Source organism: Malaya genurostris, chromosome 2, assembly GCF_030247185.1.
Source record: "Malaya genurostris strain Urasoe2022 chromosome 2, Malgen_1.1, whole genome shotgun sequence".
NCBI lineage: Eukaryota > Metazoa > Arthropoda > Insecta > Diptera > Culicidae > Malaya > Malaya genurostris.
In genome coordinates, this window is record NC_080571.1 from 139066274 (window position 1) to 139087929 (window position 21656).

General features: G+C 37.1%; 1 protein-coding gene across 14 annotated transcripts in view; it reads right to left on the minus strand.

Annotated features, from left to right (window-relative positions):
- Positions 1-21136, minus strand: part of LOC131430107 (regulating synaptic membrane exocytosis protein 2) — a 1567561-nt gene extending 1546425 nt beyond the window's left edge. For 3 of the 14 annotated variants that reach the window (XM_058594802.1, XM_058594793.1, XM_058594801.1), the window contains exons 1-2: positions 20909-21063; positions 20279-20571 (exon numbers count right to left, since the gene is read on the minus strand). Coding sequence is in view for 9 of the 14 variants with exons in the window: in XM_058594793.1 (XP_058450776.1) it covers positions 20279-20314 (36 nt within the window). In the remaining 5 variants the exon portion in view is untranslated. Of the gene's footprint in view, positions 1-11804; positions 11870-20278; positions 20572-20904 lie in introns of those variants that run through there. The other 11 variants (XR_009229487.1, XR_009229488.1, XM_058594792.1 and 8 more) reach the window with 8 other exon arrangements.
- Between the last annotated feature and the right edge of the window lie 520 nt (positions 21137-21656).

The window sequence follows — 21656 nt, forward strand, 5'->3', positions numbered from 1 at the left end:
CCCACAAACTAACAATCTCTGCAAACTAGAAGAATTTATCAGACAATTTTATGGGATTTGTACCTGTTTTTAACCATCGTTCGTGGAAAAATACTAATAAAATTGGTAATTTTCCACTTATCACGCTTTAGTTCCGGAACCGGAAGTCGGATCCAGATAAAATGTTCCACAAATTTTTAGGATATTATAAGACCTTTCATTTGAATCTAAGTTTGCGAAAATCGGTTGAGTTGTTCCAGAGATAATTGAGTGTAAACTTTTTCTTAAATTTTCACATATTACCATATAACTCCAGAAACAGAAGTCACATTCAAACGAAATTCAATAGCAAGCTATGAGACCATAATACCTTTTATTTGAATCTTAGTTTGTGAAAATCGGTTTAGCCATCTCTGAAAAAAGTGAGTGCATATTTTTTTCACTTTTTTGGTACATATCATCCTATATCTCCGGAACCGGAAGTCGGATCGGAATGAAATCCAATAGCAAGCTATGGGACTATGAGACCTTTCATTTGAATCTTTGTTTGTGAAAATCGGTTTGGCCATCTCTGAGAAAAGTGAGTGCATATTTTTGTTACATACACACACACACGGACGGACACACACACAGACATTTGCTCAGTTCGTCGAGCTGAGTCGAATGGTATATGACATTCGGCCCTCCGGGCCTCGGTTAAAAAGTCGATTTTCACAGTGATTGCATAGCCTTTCTATATGAGAAAGGCAAAAACGGAGAGCAACAAAGAAGACTAGAAAATACCAAATGAGGTGATGGGGGCATATCCGACAACGCATTAGTTCTCATCCCCTTCGAGTATCAACACGTTTGCATCTATCACGACTACGTGCTTGTTGTCCGGAATATGCATGATTGGACAACACACGGCAGAATAAATGCCGTTTTAATCTAAGCTATAACAAGTGGAAAATATTAGCTACAAATAAAAAATAATTCCACAAAAAAACTACTGGAAATAGCACAAAGCCAAATTGATATTACTGGCAACGCTGTTTCAGAGAGATCTGGCATGACAGCCCTTTAGGGATACATTTCGTAGCCCTTTAGAAATATATTATTAGAAAAAATACTCCCTTGTATAGCGGCAGTCATTCCTGTGTGGTAAAATATATCCTTCCAACCACGCCAGTGCGACCAAACCTTTATTCAGCACGACTTCACCATCACTGATAATCAATAATTAAACTACTTATTTCACTAGAACTTCTTCTAAAATCACTGAAAAAAAAACACTTTTTATTAGAGCAACACAGAAGCACTGTGTTTTCTTCTCCAGTGATGCCAGTTCCTCCATTGCTAAATTGCAGAGTGCGGGATTGGCGACAAACTCGCCTCTCGCTTTGCCGGACACAACCCAGCCAACACCTAATTGATAAGTAACGGGCATGTGTCGCCTAGATAAATACGACCAGGAACAGAAAATAAATCAAAAAATATCTCTGCACCCAATACAACATCTATTGCACTAGGCAAATTGAAGGCTGGATCGGCTAGTGTAATTCCTTCGGGAATTTTCCAGGTAGTAGTGTCAACGTTGAGTAACGGGAGATCAATAACAGATCGGCTGAAAAGTTCGTATCGTTTCTATGAGAGGGCGCCACTAGAATTAAATCCATACCATTTTCACTTAGTACCAACCTTCAAAAGATACGTGTATAAATTTGACAGCTGTCTGATTATTAGTTTGTGAGATATTGCATTTTGAGTGAAGCTACTTTTGTTATTGTGAAAAAAATGGAAAAAAAGGAATTTCGTGTGTTGATGAAACACTACTTTTTGATGAAAAAAAGTGCCGCCGATACCAAAAAATGGCTTGATGAGTGTTATCCAGACTCTGCACCAGGCGAAGCAACAATTCGTAAGCGGTTTGCAAAATTTCGTACTGGTCATATGAGCACCGAAGACGATGAACGCAGTGGACTTCCAAAAGAGGCTGTTACCGACGAAAACGTGAAAAAAATCCACAAAATGATTTTCAATGACCGTAAAGTGAAGTTGATCGAGATAGCTGACACCCTAAAGATATCAAAGGAACGTGTTGGACATATTATTCACGAATATTTGGATATGAGAAAGCTTTGTGCAAAATGGGTGCCGCGTGAGCTCACAATCGATCAAAAACAACAACGAAAAACCATGCTGAAATTGAACGAATTGGGCTTCGAATTGCTCCCTCATCCACCGTATTCTCCAGATTTGGCCCCAGTGACTTTTTCCTGTTCTCAGACCTCAAGAGAATGCTCGCTGGTAAAAAATTTAGAAGCAATGAAGAGGTAATGGCTGAAACTGAGGCCTATTTTGAGGCAAAGGACAAATCGTACTACAAAAATGGTATCGAAAAGTTGGAAGATCGCTACAATCGCTGTATCGCCTCTGATGGCAATTATGTTGAATAATAAAAACGAATTTTGGCAAAAAAATGTGTGTTTCTATTAAACGATACGAACTTTTCAGCCGAACTATTAGTGACCTTCGGTAGAATCAGGAGTTCCACATTCGCGCAAAATTCCGAGTTTCTCGATTTTATTAACGACTGGAATTGATATTTGACTGTAGCCGACGACTTTCCAATCCCAGCTATCGGTAAATCAACTCTAGTTTTTTCACCTGCATCATTTGGAATAATCTTTTCGTTGCGAAACAACACTCACTACAATCTAACAAGGCGCGCGCCAAGTGCTCCTTACCAGTATCATCGATTGATATAATTACAGCAGTTGCAAGTATTATTTTGGTTCGTCCAGGGATTTGTGAATTACAACTGGTAATCCCGGAGTGTGCAACGGTAGCATTTGTCGTTAGACGTTGAATAGACGTGTTATTTACAGATGCTGGTATCGTTGTGCTGCCTACCCTTGGATTAACAGCAGCACTGCTCGACGAATTTCCAGTATTAGAAATAAATTTCTTACAACAACTCTCCGAAGCACATTCTCGTGCAAAGTGTCCTTTTCTGAAGCAGTTGCGACATAGATGGTTTCGCTTTACAAGTTTTTCTTTCTCATCGACTGGCAAACGAGCGAAAGTGTAGCATTGGTAGACAAAGTGTTCACGGAGCATGCGATGCATTTTCGGGATCGATTATCCTGGAATGCTCCATGTATTCCAAAACGAGGCTGAGTTAGTTTTCTATTTTGCGTTTGTTGCTGCTGTGTGATTTCTACTGGTTTTGTGGCTACTTGTTGCAAAACATTGACTCTTCGTTGCATGAAATCAGTAAGATCTCTGAATTTCACAGTTTCATGAGCTGCAGAATGTTCCTCCCAGTCGCTGGTCAGTCGGTTGCTGACTCGCGACGTAAAGGTGGGAAATCGAATAAAGCTTGCACATAGTTCCGCTTCAATACAATTGGATTCTGGAAATGATCCACTAGCAAATTCCATGCGACAGTGTAATTTGTAACCCTAATCGGTATAGTTTGAATTAATTTTAAAGCTTCTCCACTGAGTGACGAGCGGAGGTAATAAAACTTTTGGATGCTCGACAAATCGGATGAGTAATGTACTAACGATACAAATAGATCGCGGAAGTTTAACCAGGCTTCGAATTTTCCATCAAATATTGGTAGTTTTACATCCGGTAATTTTACTCTGTTCGTGCTATTTACGACTGGTGTTGGTGCTGCTGTTGGAATAGCAGGAACCTGCTGCAACAGAAAACCTTTAACCCTATAGAACGCTGACTCGAACTCGGCTCTCTTCTTTAAATATGCTTCTAAAGCATCAGGTGCTTCATCTGTAGTTTCTAACTCAGCTTGAACAGAGTTGAACTCTGCCCACAGTGAAACGACCGCTTCTAGTCGAACTGGTACCTCAGCGATATCTCTCTTAGCGTTGTAGTCAGCAACAAATTGTTTGATCAAATTGAAAGACGTTGCTATACTGCGGCGACGGGTTTTTAAGTTACGCAATTTTAGCTCCAGTCCAGACATGATACGATGATAAATCAGGATCTACAATTTGAGACCAAGTAGCTCGGAATAGAAAAAGATAGGGAATTGGAGCGCTAATTGCCTGACTCAGGCAATTACCTTGTATGAATCAAATATCTGCTGTCAGCTACTCTGAGTTGGTTTCTCAGACGATGAACTTTGTCGATTGCTCCCACGATTGAGTGTGTTGCGATGAATTAGTATAGAGGTGCCATGCAAGCAAAAGACCTGGTAGAATGACCACAAACGGTGTATTAATTTGGAATGCCACTAACCTGATATATTGTATAAAATGTGCCATAAATGGTAGTTAATACTATAAATCGAATCCGAAGTTGCTGTTTTTTAAAGATGGCGGGAAGGTAGCGTCAGGTACGATGTATATGAAATTAACGTATCTTCAGTTTGTTTTCCGAATAAACGATCTCAGTCGTTAAAAATCCGGTTCGAAGGACCAGATGTTCGTTAGCTCAGCAAATTCTCCTTTTACTGTAAGGTGCTACCCCCGCTTCTATTACATTTTCCCAACTGGAATTTATAGTAGCCAAATAACCTTTATTCTTGCACTCTTAATGTACGCTTCTTATTGACAAACGAATGTTTAACCTTTCTTACAGCAGTTATTACTTTCTTACGGTAGTTATTACTAGTGATTTATTAATAATTTTAATGAATGAATAATTTCACGGTTAGATGAATAAACTATGAGCCACATGCTCATGCTAATCTTCTTGCCTGGCGCCCTTTTAACACTGACTCTCTGTCGTGATTATTTCACCTGATACAGCAGACATCCGATTTTGTGAATTGTAAATGTTGCTTCACCTTGCGGAAACGATCAGTTGATCTTTCAGGGTTGAGCCTCATAGCAGTGTGGAAATGCATTGGTCCGCATTAACTTTACGATCACATCTTCGTACAGCTCGTAAAGAACAAATGGCATCAGTTTTCATAGACATCAAGGGGCCTTTTGACTCGGTTTCTATAAATATCTTATGTGAGAAGCTGCATCAGCATGGTCTTTCACCGATTTTGAATAACTTTTTGTATAATCTATTGGCTGAGAAACACATGTATTTCGCGCATGGTGATTTGTCGACAGCACGATTCAGTTACATGGGTCTTCCTCAGGGCTCATGCTTAAGCCACCTTTTATACAATTTTTACGTAAATGATATCGATGAATGTATCAACACATCTTGCAAGACAACTTGCCGACGACAGCGTTGTGTCTATTATAGGACCCAAAGCTGCCGATCTCCAAGGACCATTGCAAGATACCCTCGACAACTTGTCGACATGGGCTCTTCAAATGGGTATCGAGTTCTCTACGGCGAAAACTGAGCTGGTTGTATTTTCGAGGAAGCGAGAGCCAGCACAATTACAGCTTCAACTAAGGTGTGAAACCATAGCTCAGGTTTTCACATTTAAATATCTCGGGGTCTGCTTCGACTCAAAAGGCACCTGGGGATGTCATATTAGGTATCTGAAACAGAAATGCTAGCAGAGAATCAACTTTCTTCGTACAATAACTGGATCATGGTGGGGTGCCCACCCAGGAGACCTGATCAGGTTGTACCAAACAAGTTTAGAGTAGTCGACTGTGAAAAGATGTTTTACACTGACGGATCAAATCTCAACGGGTCCACAGGCTTCGGTATCTTCAATCAGAACATCACCGCTTCATACAAACTCAGTGATCCGGCTTCAGTTTACGTCGCAGAATTAGCTACTATTCAGTATACCCTTGGGATCATTGAAACCTCGCCCGAAGACCATTACTTCATTGTCACGGATAGACTGGGTTCAATAGAGGCTCTCCGGTCAATGAAGCCAGAAAAGCATCCCCCATATTTCCTGGGGAAAATACGGGAACACTTGAGAGCTTTGTCTCGACGGTATTATAAAATTTCCTTAGTCTGGGTCCCTTCGCATTGTTCTATTCCGGACAACGATAAGGCAGATTCACTGGCCAAGGCGGGCGCATTAAATGGTGAAATTGACGAAAGACCAATTTGCTTCAACGAATTTTTCAGTATATATCGTCGAAGGACTCTCGAAAGTTGGCAAACTTCATGGAGTAATGGGACGCTGGGACGATGGTTACACTCCATTATCCCGAAGGTATCGACGAAACCTTGGTTCAGAGGGATGAATGTGGGTCGTGATTTCATTCGTGTGATGTCCCGGCTCATGTCTAATCACCACATCTTGAATGCACACCTCCGGCGTATCGGCCTCGTGGAGAGCGGTCTCTGCACTTGCGGTAAGGGTTATCACGACATCGAACATATTGTCTGGGCATGTACCGAGTATTGTGGCGCCAGATCGCAGCTAATGGACTCCCTTCGGGCCCGCGGTATATCACCAGGGGTTCCAATACGAGATGTGTTGGCTCATCGAGACCTTCCCTATATGTCACTCTTATACCAGTTCATAAAATTCGTCAACGTACAAGTCTGATCTGTGTTCTCTCAGAAACCTGTATCCCATTCCACGTGGATGTTTAAGCCAATGAAATAAAAGCAAAACGAGTTCTTGCTTTTTTTGCAAAATGAACTAGTATTCCTTAGAAAGTCTTCTCTTATCCCCCGATGATATTTCAGTTCAACCTTGATCCTAACATCCGCTCGCAACTCCTCATCCAACATCTGTTCACCATCTTCTTCGGAACTAACAAGATCTTTGTGCTGACACTAATTTTGTTTTGTTCCCCCTTCTTTCGTCTCTTCACTATCTCGACGTGAACTAATTAGATCTTTTCGCTGAGCTGAGTAATTTCACTTTCCTATCCCTTTTTCCAACAACATTTATTTCTCTCTGTTTCACTCCTTTCAGTCGATGATAAACGCGCGGGCCACCCGCCGGGTTCTCGCTGCCAGAGGGTGTTTCCCGCGGACCCACACGAAAGAATACGAAAACCATCGATGCGTACCAACGTCACCAGGATAATTCAGCGTAGAAGTTCCAACCGACCAGACGCTGCCGATGACTAGTTGGAGACTACATACTTCAAATCTGATCTCCTCGAAATCACATCACGAAAGAGAAGAAATTACCCTAATTTTAAGTAGTAAAATAATTGCCCTCGGCATCTTATAGCTTAACGCAGTGTGCCTTAATATATATTATTGAATAAAAAAAATCAAAATTTGTACGTCTTAGGTTAGGGGTAGTTATAAGTAGGTAGATATTTTATTAATAATTAAAATAAATATTATGATTATACATTAGTATGTAAAACAGGAGTAACTAAAACACCTATTATTAATAACGAATCGTATGAACAACAAAGATGAAAGACCAAAGGGTCAAAACACTAGTACTGTAAAATGTTGATGTAATACACAAAAAATAGGATTAATAAACAGATATTTATGCAAAAAAATAGAGCGGCAGCCACTAATACTGAATGGGATGTCTAGCTGTTAACAGCATCTTGTGGAATTTTTACGCAGAAACACGCACACAGGAGAAACGGTTAAGGGCAAGGCAAAGTCCCACTCAAACTGTACTGGTCTGCAGTTCCCCGTTAACGGCAGAATCCATCGTTTTCCTCGTAAGTTGAACTACGCCGAGCGTGTCGGTGCTGGTGCATCGGTCTATCTGGCGGCAGTGATGGAGTACTTGGCTGCCGAAGTGTTGGAATTAGCCGGTAACGCAGCCCGTGACAACAAGAAAACGAAAATCATCCCTTGCCATCTGCAGCTGGCCATCCGTAACGACGAGGAGTTGCAAACCCCGTCCTTTTCAGGACGACCACATTACTGTGATAAAGAAATATTTAAGATTGCTTTAAGTTTAGCCAGATCTGATACGCCTGAAAAGTAGAATGCGCAAATTAAACCTTTGTTCTAACAATTTGTTCATTTTTGTTTTCGGCCGCATACTAAAGAATTCACGACAAAAATACATATTGATCTGTATACGTGGCAACTCTGTTTCGCACGGCATATTTGTATACTAGTAACAGTTCGACTGAAAAGTTCGTATCGTTTAATAGAAACACACTTTTTTGCCAAATTCCGTTTTTATTATTCAACATAATTGCCATCAGAGGCGATACAGCGATTATAGCGATCTTCCAACTTTTCGATACCATTTTTGTAGTACGATTTGTCCTTTGCCTCAAAATAGGCCTCAGTTTCAGCGATTACCTCTTCATTGCTTCTAATTGTTTTACCAGCGAGCATTCTCTTCAGGTCTGAGAACAGGAAAAAGTTACTGGGGGCCAAATCTGAAGAATACGGTGGATGAGGGAGCAATTCGAAGCCCAATTCGTTCAATTTCAGCATGGTTTCCATCGACTTGTGAAACAAAACTTTTTTCTTCTTCAAATGAGGCTGTTTTTTGAAATTTCGTCCTTCAAACGCTCTAATAACGCTATATAATAGTAACTGTTGATGGTTTTTCCCTTTTCAAGGTAGTCGATGAAAATTATACCATGCGAATCCCAAAATACAGACGCCATAACCTTACCGGGCGATTATTGAGTCTTTCCACGCTTTGGGTTCGGTTGATCGCGTGCAGTCCACTCAGCTGACTGTCGATTGAACTCCGGAGTGAAGTGATGGAGCCATGTTTGGTCCATTGTTATATATCGACGAAAAAAATCGGGTTTATTTCGATATAACAGCTCCAAACACTGCTCAGAATCATCAATTCGTTGTTGTTTTTGATCGATTGTGAGCTCACGCGGCACCCATTTTGCACAAAGCTTTCTCATATCCAAATATTCGTGAATAATATGTCCAACACGTTCCTTTGATATCTTTAGGGTGTCAGCTATCTCGATCAACTGGACGTCCACTGCGTTCATCGTCTTTGGTGCTCATATGACCAGCACGAAATTTTGCAAACCACTTACGAATTGTTGTTTCGCCCGGTGCAGAGTCTGGATAACACTCATCAAGCCATTTTTTTGGTTTCGGCGGCACTTTTTTTCATCAAAAAGTAGTGTTTCATCAACACACGAAATTCCTTTTTTTCCATTTTTTTCACAATACCAAAAGTAGCTTCACTCAAAATGCAATATCTCACAAACTAATAATCAGACAGCTGTTAAATTTATACACGTATCTTTTGAAGGTTGGTACTAACTGAAAATGGTATGGATTTAATTCTAGTGGCGCCCTCTCATAGAAACGATACGAACTTTTCAGCCGATCTGTTATAAAGATGTGTTCAACATCATCACTTCCACTTTCGCATTGCCGTTCGTAATTGAATGTGTTAGTGTCGGTGCAAATTATTTAAACTTCTGGTGTGTGTCTTGTTTCGGCAACAGTTGCTCGGAAAATGGTAGGTAAGCGAATAAATTCAACTAGTTCTTTATGATTATATTTAGCACTGAAAAGTGCTTTTGAATGGGCCTTGCTGTACTTTTTGGCTGCCTTTCTACCGGTTTTCAGTGCCATCGTGCAGACGGTGTCTAGTACGTTAAGAGTAGCTGCTTTAACTTAAATGACGCTATTTCTCATCACATTTCATTTTATACCTGCTACTGGCAGCGGAGTACGGACAGCCCCCTTGCCAAAATTCCTTTTCTTGTTCGCAGAACGGGAAACAGTGAGACGACAGGTCCTCGATGTTGCTCTCGTGTGTCTTGTTTCGGGAAAAATGAACCACTCAACTTTTATATGGATGCTCTTGTATAGATGCAGACATCTCGCGTTCTGATTGGCTGGTGCTGTCATGGGTTAAATCAAACAGGTTTTTCAATAGTGTACTATTGAAAAACTTCAATGTTGTTGCAATATACGTTCAAGTTGAACATTTTCGATTCTATTGGTAGTTAGATTATATAAATTCTTCTACTGATCTCTGAGCTATGAGTTTTCAAAATACGAGAAAGGCACACGCGCCTTATGAATTATCCTCTTTGACACCCGTTTGTACCAAACATTTCAGGAAAGTTTAATTCTGAACTATTTAAGATTATGTCGCACAACTAAAAGTTTTATCATAAAATTGTGATCATATTTCCGATGGCATGTCGCAAGAATTATGTTGATTCGTTAGATACAACAGGAGATATTCACGATCAAAAACTTATCACTCTCTCAGAGGGTAAATTTTGAAAATGCGCCCCATAGTAAAGTAAGTCGTATTCACGACAAAAATATCTTGTTGAGAATAATATCTCATATAACTGAGAGTTCCATTTTTTACCAGAGCAGTTTGGGTTCGTCATGAATATTCAAATACTTATCAACTCGTAAGAGTAACGAACATGATAAAAGCAAATAAATTTTCTGGGTTATCCACTGGAGTTGCTCTTTCAGACATAGAAAAAGCATCCGACAGTGTTTGGCACAAAGGTTTAATAGCAAAAATGTGTGATTTCCAGTTTCATATTTATTTCATCAAAATGATTCAAAATCATTTAACTGATCATACTCTCGAGGATAGCTATCAGAATTGTAAATCTGAATTGCTATCCGTACGAGCAGGTGTTCCGCAGGATTCGAGCGTACCTCCAATCTTGTAGAATATTTTCACTTCAGATCTTCCAAATCTACCCGTTGGTTGTCAGACATCGCTATTCTGTGACAACCCAAGTGTACTAGTCACAGGTAGAAATCTAAGAGTGATCTGCAGTCGCCTACAAAGAAGTTTAAATATTTTCAGTGATTATCTATCAAAATGAAAAATTGCAGCAAAACGCAATGAACTATCCTTCCTCATAAGCCAAGAGCTTAATTTCCTAAACCAAACAATAAACACATTATCAAATTGAATGGCTTGGAATTGACATGGTCTGATCAAGCAAAATACTTAGGTTTAACGTATGACAAAAAACTCACTTTCAAGGATCACATTGAAGGAATCCAGGCCAAGTGTTATAAATATATAAATGTTTATATCCTCTTGTAAACGGAAATTCTAAGATCTGGCTAAAGAGCAAGTTATTAATTTATGAACAAATGTTCAGACCAGTCATGCTTTATGCAGTACAAATTTGGTCAAGTTGTTGTTCTACCAGGAAGAAAACTCTTCAAAGAATTTAGAATAAAATTTTAAAAAAGATTTTGAAGCGTCCTCCCTGGTGTAGTACAAATGAGTTACACAGACTCACAAATATGAAATTTTTAGATATAATGTCACATAATATTATAAGCAAATTCGAACAAAAATCGACGCAATCTTCCATTGAATCGATTCGCTCTCTATATTAGTCTTCATATAAGTTTCTTTTTCCCCATCACACAATACAAGTAGGTTTACAATTTTCGCTGCATATAAATCACAAAATTGTGGAAGCAAATGATGTTTTAATGGTATTAACCAAATATGTATATAATAGGGCTGAAAAGTCACCACTTATAGCTGAATACCCAATTTATATCTTCATAATTTGAGTTTAACTCATGTTTCAATAAATATTTATTTTTTGTCGTGAATACGACTTACTTTACTAAGGGCCGCCTTTTCAAAATGTACCCTCTGAGAGAGTGATAAGTTTTTGATCGTGAATATCTCTTGTTGTATCTAACGAATCAACATAATTTTTGCTACATGCCATCGGAAATATGATCACAATTTTATGATGAAATTTTCAGTTGTATGACATAATCTCAAATAATTCAAAATTATACTCTTCTGAAATGTTTGGTATAAACGAGTATCAAAGAGGATAATTCATATGGCGCGTGTACCTTTCTTGTATTTTAAAGCTTATAGCTCAGTGATCTGTGAAAGGATTTATCTAATCTAAAACTGTGAAAGGATTTATCTAAACTAAAACTCTAGCTGAAGAATTGGAAGCAAACAAATCACTAAAACCAATAGGAAAAAAAGACACTTGCAACGCTAAACCTTCACCAGAAGAAAAAGCTGACTCGGAACTCACCTCAGGCTGGCGCTTCATCAGCAGCAAAAAAATGTGGAAATGCGACTGGAGTGAGTATGACAAGAAACAGCGCATTCGACGGCTGCAAGAAAAACAAGCAGAAAAAGCAAACCTCAGACGGAAACATCGGAAGCGGAAACAACAAAATAATACAAAATTCAACAACAACAACAACATACGAAGTAAAAACAACAACTACTACAACAACAAACACGACAACAACAGCAACAACAACGGGCACTCCAACAGCAATTTCAACACAAATAGTAACAATACCTGTCACAACAATAACAACAATATGTCATTACAACATACCTTACCCTTGGACAAAGACCTACTAGCAGCTGCTCGGCTTCAATTCTCTGGGAATCCAGGAGCAGATATTGCCTCAAAATTCATAAATTTTCAAAAAGGTGAAACAATCAACCATTACAAAGGAACGAGAAGTATTCAAAACAACACTACTCCTGTCTTAGGAAGTAATGACATCAAAGCTGCACCACCCACATCTCCAATATCACAGAATATAAATACGTCTGCAATATCACAGGACATGAATACAGACAGCCAATTCGAAATTGATCCAATGCGTCCTCCCATTGTACGTCTTACTTCACAATCTGCAAATGGCGACGAACGCTTCTTAAAAGCAAGGCTTCGTGACCCGAAAATAATGCACGTCGTCCGTCTGTATTTGTCATACATGAAAAATCAACAACCTACAGTATGCATCGAGGGTATGACACCAACTAGTATAAAAATGCTATTAGCATCAGAAGGCCTTCCAACAATACCTGACCATCTCCTACGAATCTTCATCGAAGTGCATCAGGAATATGGAGTGAAACCTAAGGAAGCGCTGGCCGACCTGGACTCTTATGGGAAATTTTTGACAAGTGAACACATCCGCCGACTCCAACTAATCCGGGAAGCCGAACACAATTTTACAAGGCCGAATTTTCGGAAATAACGACGCCCTTTGACGAAGGAATAGACCCAGAAATTAGTAATGTAAGTATTCCAGAATTCTCAAATACTTCTTCGCTTCACAGACAAAATGTGACTGAAATTTTGGTCTATTGCCAAAATTTCAACCGCATGAAAAGCCCGGCCAAAATGAAAGAAATTCATCAAAATTTAATAACCTCCTCTTTCGACGTAATCCTTGGAACTGAAAGCAGCTGGGATGAAAGTGTAAGAAGCGAAGAAGTATTTGGAAATAATTTTAACGTATTTCGGCACGACCGAAATTTATCTCTCTGTCAGAAAAAATCTGGAGGTGGAGTCCTCATAGCCATTAACTCTTGCTTTACTTCTGAAGAAATTATTACTCCTAAATATAAAGAATTTGAGAATGTATGGGCCAAAGTCTCAATATTGGGAGAAGAACACATTTACTGCTCTGTCTACTTCCCACCCGAAAATGCGAATAAATTCTCTTTTGAATTATTCTTTCAATCTTTAGACACAATTATTTTGAATATGGAACCTGAAGTAAAGCTTCATATTTTTGGCGACTTTAATCAACGTAATGCGGACTTCATTTCTGACATTGAAAATGAATCAATCTTACTTCCAGTCGTAGGAGAAAACGAAACATTGCACTACTTTTTTGACAAAATTTCTAACTTTGGCCTACATCAAGTGAACTCCGTAAAAAATCAACAAAACGCATATTTAGACCTTCTTTTCACAAATTGCATAGAAGACTTTTGTGTGAGTGCATCAAACCTGCCATTATGGAAAAATGAAGCATTTCACACCGCAATTGAATATTCATTATTTACACACAATGCATCCCTACCCTACGACTTGGAACATGAAGAAGTGCCGGAATACAATAAAATTGACTTTGAAGAAGTCAAGTGTAGACTAAGTATAATAAATTGGCGGAACATACTAAGTACAGAAGGAAATGTCGACGTCGAAGTAAACAAATTCTATCACATTATAAACAAAATATTAGCCGAAACTTTGCCTATGAAAAGAAGAAGAAAAAATCATAACAGCAAATTACCTGTATGGTTCAATTCACAACTAAAACATTTGAAAAATAGGAAACAAAAAGCACACAAAACTTACAAACAAGAAAAAAGTGATGCTCATCTTCAAAATTACTTAAACCTATGCAATCAACTCAAAATAGCCATTAACACAGCATATGAAGAATATAACCGCAAAATTGAAAACGAAATAAAGACTTGTCCTAAAAACTTTTTTAACTACACAAAAACCAAACTAAAAAGCAACAATTTTCCATCTCAAATGCACCTCGACGAACATGTAGGGAAAAATAGTACAGAAATCTGCAATCAATTTGCAATTTTTTTTCAAGAAGTATATACATCTTATTCAGAAACTGACCGTGATCGTGAATACTTCTCTTTCATACCTGCATTTTCCAACTCCATCTCTGTAAACTATCTATCAGAACATGACATTTCGACAGCACTGAAAAACTTAGACGCCTCAAAAGGGCCTGGACCTGACAGTATACCACCAATATTTTTAAAAAATCTTACTGAAGAACTTACACTACCACTACAACTACTTTTTAACTTATCACTTAATAAATGTACTTTTCCTAAAGCATGGAAATCTTCCTTTCTTGTACAAATATTTAAATCTGGTGCAAAATCTAACATTCGGAACTACCGTGGAATTGCCATTATCTCATGCATTCCAAAATTATTTGAAAAAATTGTAAACGAAAAACTTTTACATCAACTTAAAAATGTAATAACAAACAAACAACATGGCTTTTTAAAGGCCGCTCAACTACAACAAATCTCTTAGAATTTATGACATTCACTCTGAATGCAATGGACGCCGGAAACTACGTAGAAACTCTTTACACTGACTTTAGCAAAGCCTTCGACCGTATTGACATACCATTACTTCTACACAAACTACAAAAATATGGCATAAAACATACTCTTCTGGAATGGCTCAAATCATACTTAACGAATCGTGTACAGGTAGTCCGCTTCCAAAATATTCTGTCTGAACCAATTAATGTAACTTCTGGCGTACCTCAGGGCTCTCACTTAGGGCCTCTCCTTTTCATTTTACATATAAACGACATTTCCTTCATACTAAAAAATCTAAAAGTGCTTATATATGCAGACGACATGAAACTCTTCATGGAAATAAAAAACATCAACGACACTGTAATATTCCAGAACGAAATCAATCTATTCCACATTTGGTGCTGCAAAAGTCTACTCCAACTCAATGTAAAAAAATGTAACTCAATAACTTTCAGTAGGAAAAATGAAACTATATCCACAAACATACATCTAGGAAATTAACTTGTAGAAAAATGTAAAATTATAAGAGATTTAGGCGTAATCTTAGACTCCAAGCTCACTTTTGTGGAACACTACAATACCATAATCAATAAAGCAAATAACATGCTGGGCTTTATTAAACGCTTCAGTCATAACTTTCAGGACCCATACACAATTAAATTATTATACACTACATATGTCAGACCTATTTTGGAATATTGCAGCCTAGTATGGAATCCATACAATATTATTCACGAAGAACGCATCGAATCTATTCAAAAACAATTTCTTTTATATGCACTTCGTAAATTAAACTGGACAGCATTTCCTCTACCATCATATGAAGCACGCTGCATGCTCATCAATATACAAACACTTAAAGAACGCCGCGACCTTGCAATGCTTTATTTTATCAGCGACATTATTTCTCTGCGCATTCAATCACCCTCTTTATTAACGCAATTAAATTTTTATATACCTAGCCGTCAATTACGAACCAGGAAATTATTTTTAGAAAGAAACACTAGAACAAATTATGCAAAATATAGCCCAATCAATCGTATAATGCGCTACTACAATCAATATTGCGAACATCTTAACCTTTGTATGTCCAAAAATGAAATGAAATTACAGCTTAGTCGTAGAAACAATGCGTAGTATCTAAGTAAACATTGTAAACCATTTATATGTAGTCTACATTTGCTTGACGAAATAAAACAAAACAATCTAACTACCAATAGAATCGAAATTTTTCAGCTTAAACGTGTATAGCAACAGCATTGAACTATTGACAAATCTGTCTCATTTGACCCATGTCAACACCAGTCAATCAGAACGCGTTCTGAGGAAGAGAACTAAATATCTGCTGCTGTACAACAGATCGTTCGAGAGAAACGTTCCGAACAGTGCTTAATATCGTAGTGAATTCCTCAATTTGGTCCTTCTGAAAGGCAGGAATGAATCCTGTACAGCATCCTGATAGTTTCTTTCAATGAAATGTAAATCCGAAATAAAATTATCGACATTAAAATTATATATGCTGCTATTTTTATAGCCGTTAGGACCGCCCATTAGCTACAAACGAAATCACGTAAAAAGAAACCTCTTAACAAAAATTGGATCAGTTTGGATACTATCGCCACTGCGAGCAGATGTATTTTGTGTCGTTTGCAAAGCTAGTTTCGACAAGAGCGATTACGTCACAGCTGCTAGTCGTGTGCATTGGTGAAAAACAACGAAAATAGGACAACGGTGGGGAGCATCACACAAAACCAGCCGTTCTAATGACTCTAAAAGTTTTCTAAATAACTATTAGGATTTCTTCTTCACAAATCGAAGGTAAATATCCTCAGTTTAGTGCAAATCTAGAACTGTTTGATTAGATTTGTGGACTTTTCGTTGTGGGAAATCCACAATAATCGAAATCAAGTGAAGCCTTCTTTGGTTTTGCGAAAAATGTGTAAAAGGGAAATGCTTGCATAATTCATACAATTGATCAACTAATTGATATTCGGAAGTGTTAAGCAACATGTCAGTTGTTTTCGTATTCACGACATCCAGTTATGTCTCTGACATTACCCACCCGCCTTTTTATAAAAAAATACACAGGTCCGAAATAGTCGACGCCTGTCGTAGAGAATGGTTAGTTGCTCTGCGCAGGTAACTCCACCATAAACTACTCAATTGCTCTCGGTCTGCTGCGGTAACATACCATACAACGGTGACACACTGTTCTTGCTCCGTTGCTTTCTCCAAAAGGCCATTTTGTTTTTCAATTTTGTAAACTGATATTTTTTTGTACTTAAATATACTTATTAAAAAGTGCTTTATACAAAATTCGGATTACTTTATTTTTTGAATCCCAAAATAATTCCCCAAAAAAGCCATTCTCTTTTTTTCTACAATAGAGTAACCCCTTAAGGTGAAATGTAGTGGAATGCGAAAATCGCGTTTTTGATCAATTATTCAAAAACTAGACCGATTTTCGAAAAACCAAAAACACTTAAGTTTTCGAAATCAAATTTATCATAACTAAGTATTCTTAGAATTTTGAAATTTTGCTTTGCCGAGCCGTAATTGGTTTTTGAAATGTATAAACGGTCACTGTTCCGTCCCACGGGGATGATTTTAGAACTGAAAAGTAGTATTTGTAGCAGAATTTCACAAAGAATCTGAAAATGCAACTCAAAATTATAAAATTTTAGCTAAAACAACCGAAAATTAAAAAAGTTTTCATAAACTTTTCTGCATTTTTTTTATTGCTTGCGCGCTGCTGTTTCGTATTGAGGTGGTGTGAGAAATGCACGGTGGGCACGGTGGCATTATATCGTGAGCAAAAAATAGATATAAAATAATGACGCGAATTTATGCAGCATTGGGTTTTGTGTTCAAATAAAAACGACTTGAATGCAATAAAATGAGTATTGTAAGAAATCGTTTATTTTCTAAGTAGCTGTCATTTATACAAACAATGTGATAAACATTGAGGGCCAGCTTCGAGCCAGTCAGCATGGAAAACTTATTGGAATTCATTGGTTTTTCAATTATTATGAATACAACGCTTGATTTTGCTTTCAAAATCGATTGAATAATAAGGAACTACGAAATAACTTTATATTCAATTTCGTGCCCCAAATATGTGCTTGAGAAAAGATTCACTAAATAATTTTAACTGCATGGTATGATGAACTATTAGTTATAATTGGAATGTATTCCAATAATGTAATCTAAGAAATTATTAAACTATTGATGATTTCTGGCACCGGAGGCCAGAGGCTGTTTGGTCTTCGGTTCGTTATCGTTGAAACAGACATTTCTAGACTCATCATGATATACAATTCCGAAAGTCGCTTCCGAAAAAAAGTTAATCGTGAATACTTTTACGTAAATTCTATCTCATCGGCGGGAAGGGCCTGGTGAACGACTGGCAAAGATATCGAAAATACTTCTTGTCTTCAACCGTTCTTTTGAAGGAGAACCGATGCTTGTTACTAAAATCAGGCATATACATGGTTAGCAAGTTAGTCAATACATATACATATAATCTCATGTTAGTCATTCATAATTACTCATGATTTATAGCTCTAGTGTAAGAGTAATCACTAACAATAACGATTGAATTAGCATATATTCAAAGTGTGAAGGATTTAAAATTCCATTACGTCCAGTCTTTTTTACAAGCCAATATAACGAGAGGTAAACCCACTGCGCTCAATCATTGAAAAAAGTTCTTGTTTCTATGTGGCCGTTTTTCTTGGTACGCTTTGTGCGACGGTTCGTTCAACTGAAGCGGATAAAATTTTGCGCGCATTTTATGACGCTACATTTCACCTTAACATTGCACTTGCGTTTGTACGTTCCATTTATAGCAGCGGATGGCAGCTCTTATCTCACTGCTAAACTGTTCTTCCTGAACAATTCGGAAAATCTTGAATTCAGCCTCATATAACTCCGTTCATGTTCACATTTCTTCCAACGCAGTCGAAAATCGCTTATAGTCGAAAGGATAAAAATCAAAGACGATACAATGTAGTGAACAATAGAGTATCCAAAATGAGCAAATTTAAAAGCCTGAAACTTTGCCTTTGTGACCAAATTCAATTTGTATTAATCTTAAGTGCTCGAAAGTTAGACCGGTAGCAAGAGAAATTGAAATCTTGCTAAAAGAACGAATGCATCTAGTCGTAAACGATGTTTCTGAATTACAATTAAACGCGGCTTCTAACACTGAGTACATAATGTTCAAACGTTAAAGAGATGCAATTGCATTTGCTTCAGTTAGCAACGAGATGCATAGTGTCGAGATGTGATCATTTTGTTCGAGAGAATATGTCACGGTTCGGAGAAATATTTTCCATCCAATCCATTACCTCATTTGGTGGTCCAGGTGTAGGATATTCTTGTAAAACCCTGGTTAGCTAAGAGAATCAGCTGATAACATGCCAGTTTGGTAAACAATCTGCTCACTACGGTCAACCCTGCACTGCAAAAGCCAAAGTCCTGGCATTACATTCATTTGTGTCCTCTCTAGCATATCATCTAACCGACCGGTAATTATCTCATCGCATACAAACGCTTTAGTAGGAACGTTCACGGCATATCGTCCTGTAACTACCCATTCAAAGACTGAGTCAACTAACGATGGTAATTTATCTCCCAATCGAATGCTACGGCTACTGGAAATGAATTCAAAAAAAGATTCTGCTCCTAAGACTAGATCAACATGACCATCTTGGAGAATATTTGGATCGACTAATTCTATTCCATTTGACCGAGTCGATTAATCCTGTAATCATTTGGGCTACTATCATGGCTTAAACGAACATTTCCATCGTATTTTTCCATGCACTCGAGTAATAGTCATGTGAGGCCAAGGTAACAATGTTTGGGAGAGGTGAAGGGAGGTCGTCTTCCACGTACGTGAGAGTGAATGAACAATGAATAAATTATTATATTAAGTTCGGCAGGTTCGACGTCCTTGTTGCATAATCCGGCTCTAAGAATTGATACGCCAAATGTTAATTAACAACGAAGACGTAATTGTGCTGTTCTGCTCGTTTGTTTCTGGCACAAATTCCTAGTGTACAAAGAATTAGTACTAGTTAGGCCAACAAATAATCCTAAGCTTGTACTCAAACCACTTTAATAACTTTAAATCTACTCATATTTAGCACTATCCAATTATAAACTAACTAACACAATTTTTTCTCGGAACAGTGGCCGAATCTTAATCGTTGTAAGCCAGTTTTGATCTGTCTCTCGAAAAAAATCGTAGTGTAGACGCGCTGCTAGTTTTGGGTATTACGACTTCCGCTGGGTAGCAAACAACATTCGCTAATTCAGTACATGGGGGCATGATTTAATCACGGAAACAGTAACGGATCTCTTTCCGTGCATATAGTGTACAAAGGAAAATTTTGTTGACTCTATTGAAAAGTTGGATGAATGCTTTAGTTTAAAAAACTTTCGAATTTAAATCGCAATAAGATGGAACAAGTAATATATTTTCCTCCTAGGGAATCCTAGGTATCCCAACCATTAGTTAAAGGTAGATCAGTCTTCGTTCATCACATTAATGAATAAAATAAAATAAGTTAGTTTGATCAGAGTTTTATGTAATTTCAATTTCAATCAATCAATCAATCACAGAAAAAAATGTCAGAGATTACACAGTTTATTTCTTACCTTTTTCATAAAGGACATTACATTTGTTGGTAGCATGATGAAAGATACGTTTTCTCACAATTTTAGACGAAAAACTTGAAATTATTTCCAAATGTACTATTACATTTAGATTTATCATAACAAACAATAGATCACACTTCTTTCCCTTTCCGGACAATATTATACCACTTCTTGTGTTTATTTCTATCCAAAGTCAAATTATTAGATCATCGAAAATATTTTGGTATAACGCACAAATTATTGATTATTCACAATCGAAAAAGTTATTGCAGTACAGTAATCTAAAATTGCATCTATAGAATTTCATTAGTCAATAAACAAAAATTTTATAACAAAACTTTCACGCTGGAATTCGATTCCCATTTTTTCTCACTATTTTTTTCAATAATAATTTGAACAAGTAGGTTACATATAAAAAATGCACGTTCCCCGTGTATATTTATATATATATATATATATATATATATATATATATATATATATATATATATATATATATATATATATATATATATATATATATATATATATATATATATATATATATATATATATATATATATATATATATATATATATATATATATATATATATATATATATATATATAATATGTGTGTGCTTACATACATCCTATGAATATAACTAAATATTGTCAAAATACAATCAAATTCATTTATAATGTTTTAATCAGCTGCATTAATTGCATATTCCACTTTCGTACAAACTTGCTTTGAACCATTTTTGTCTGCATACCTGTAGAGCTCATCTCAAACTGGTAAAAATTTCTATCTATTTATTTTTCCAACTCTGGGCACAATCTCTACAGGAAGACTTTCCTATCTAGAGATCCTTGCTTTCCATGAACATGCGCACTGCTAAACTTCAAATATTCTGAATCAACAAGCGGCATATTTATTATGTCTTTGTATTCTGCAAACATGATTAGACGTCAAATCACGCAGTTTTAGAAAAAGGTCTAAAAATTTCGAAAAAGAAACTATTTATTAAAGCTTGTGCGTTTCGAAATTATGATTGATTTTCACCGAAATTTTATTTTTCTGTTCATACTGTTTAAACATTCAAACACTCATAGAAATGATCGATTCCTAATACGTAGGGTAACGTAGATATTTTGGCATCTTTAAAATCTGGATGGCGCTAATATTTCTGGATGTGATCAAATTAAGTATATCGTGTCTCAGAACTATAAACATTATTCTATTCCTTACCATATTATGTATAGACATGTATTTCATTTTGATTGCACCCAAAATATGAGCGCTGGGCAAAAATACCTCAATTACCCAACATCTAACTGAAGCTTTGGTTGTGGGATGCTAATTTCATTTTCAATCTACTTTACTTTTATACAATT